Below are 1,733 nucleotides of genomic sequence, written 5' to 3' on the forward strand. Positions count from 1 at the left end.
GAAAAGCAAAGAACCGGTTCGATATCTGGCCCCGACTCCAAACCAGCACCAGAACTGTCTTGGTGGAAAAGACACATTAGAGACAGACCTCCAAAAGCCAAAGCCTTGTCGGCCCCTGAGCCCTGCACACGCAAGAAAAACATCATTTGGAAGTTTTTCCCCACATTGGTTTTGGTGATATTTGTGTTTTAGCACCCATTTGACCCCTTTCTACCGAGGTTAATGACAATGGGCCAGCGGATTTCCAAAAATCAGGCCTGTTACACAGATTTTAGAAATGTCACGGAGTTTATCTACATATTTCTCAACATGAAGTTTTAATTGCTGTTTTAAAATTCTAGTGGCTACATGTGAATACATATCACCTAATGTGGGTCAATGCAGCACCAAGCCAACGTTTGCCAGTCCTGTGGTAGTTTAACATCACCCAGTGTTTCTTACTGTTGAGTTATTATCCCAAACTATTAATATTATATTGACTCACTGTTAGATGCAACAAGCTCAGGTTTTAGCCTATTGTTAATTGTACAAATTGATGACATTTAAAACCGCAACGGATACATATTAAATATCACTGTACAACCATAGTTCAGCTAAATGTTTAAACAAAAAAAAGAATGGTTTATTTTTGTTTATGCGGCCCATCATTTATAGGATTATTCAGACAGATTTTGAATAAACACTTTTCTAGTGCTAAATGCTAAACAAAATATGTACATAAAGTATAAAATGTACACAAACAACACAAAACCAAGAAATAGGTAAGTACAAGTAAGGGTACTAACATAAAGGTCAAATTTTCACATTAAACCCTTTCAGACCAGAATAAATTATAGTAGAAGTTAGGGCTGCACAATATATATATATATATATGTATATGTCTGTAAAAAGGCTGATACATATCGCAAAAGACACTCTGTTTCTGTGACAAATCAAATATCAACTGAAGACGGCCCTCCAAGATGTCGATGTGTTTTTACTTTTCTGTGTGTTGTGTTGTAGTTCACGCTGCGGGTGCCGTACCAGGAGGAGCACGTGATCGCGTACCTGCAGCCGGGGGTGGAGTACTGCGTGAGCGTCTCCGTGATATCGCTCTACAACACCAACACTGTCCCCAGTCCGCCTTACTGCGCCTTCACCAGCCCTCCTCCGTCCAGGAGCTCCCGTACGTCTTCTGTGATCGCCATGCTCAGCAGGCGCTTAAATATCAGACAGACAGGGGTGATCCATGGGCGTTTTTTATTCAATCTTAAGACATTAATGCCACAAAAAGAAGATATTTACCTAAAGGAAGGTCAGATTTATCAAAACTGGGAACTGAATGTGTTTGAATAGTGTTCCTTTCCAGTGCTTAAAGGCTGAATGAGGAACTTCATTTGAATTTGAACAGTTCCTCTCAGAGATGTTGTTGTACAGTTTAACACTGAAGCTTCAGGTTGTTAGACTTCCCCCCCCCCCCCCGCGGCGCTGCGGAGGAGGGTCTGGTGAGGCCGCACCGCATTCCAGGATGGGAGCAAACTGCACTCTGGTTATTGGCATTTCTTTAAACCAATCGCAATCGTCATGGGTGGAGCTAAGCGCCCAACGGTGCCTCTGCAAAATAGTCTCAGGAAGGAAGTTGTTTTGGTGGAACATGTGTACGTTCAGAAGTAGTTTTAGTTGTCAACAGAAAATCCCATTGGACAGGTAGTCTAGCTAGCTGTCTGGATTTACCCTGCAGAGATCTGAGGACC

The 1,733-nt window shown here is 42.1% G+C and overlaps 1 protein-coding gene across 1 annotated transcript in view; it reads left to right on the forward strand.

Moving 5' to 3' along the window:
• LOC116698090 (interferon alpha/beta receptor 2-like) overlaps positions 1 to 1,733 on the forward strand; it is a 22,913-nt gene that overhangs the window by 20,870 nt on the left and 310 nt on the right. The window contains exon 5 of the mRNA XM_032529865.1: positions 1,003 to 1,165. Coding sequence (XP_032385756.1) covers positions 1,003 to 1,165 — 163 coding nt within the window. The remainder of the gene's footprint in view (positions 1 to 1,002; positions 1,166 to 1,733) is intronic.

Source organism: Etheostoma spectabile, chromosome 11 (assembly GCF_008692095.1).
Source record: "Etheostoma spectabile isolate EspeVRDwgs_2016 chromosome 11, UIUC_Espe_1.0, whole genome shotgun sequence".
NCBI lineage: Eukaryota > Metazoa > Chordata > Actinopteri > Perciformes > Percidae > Etheostoma > Etheostoma spectabile.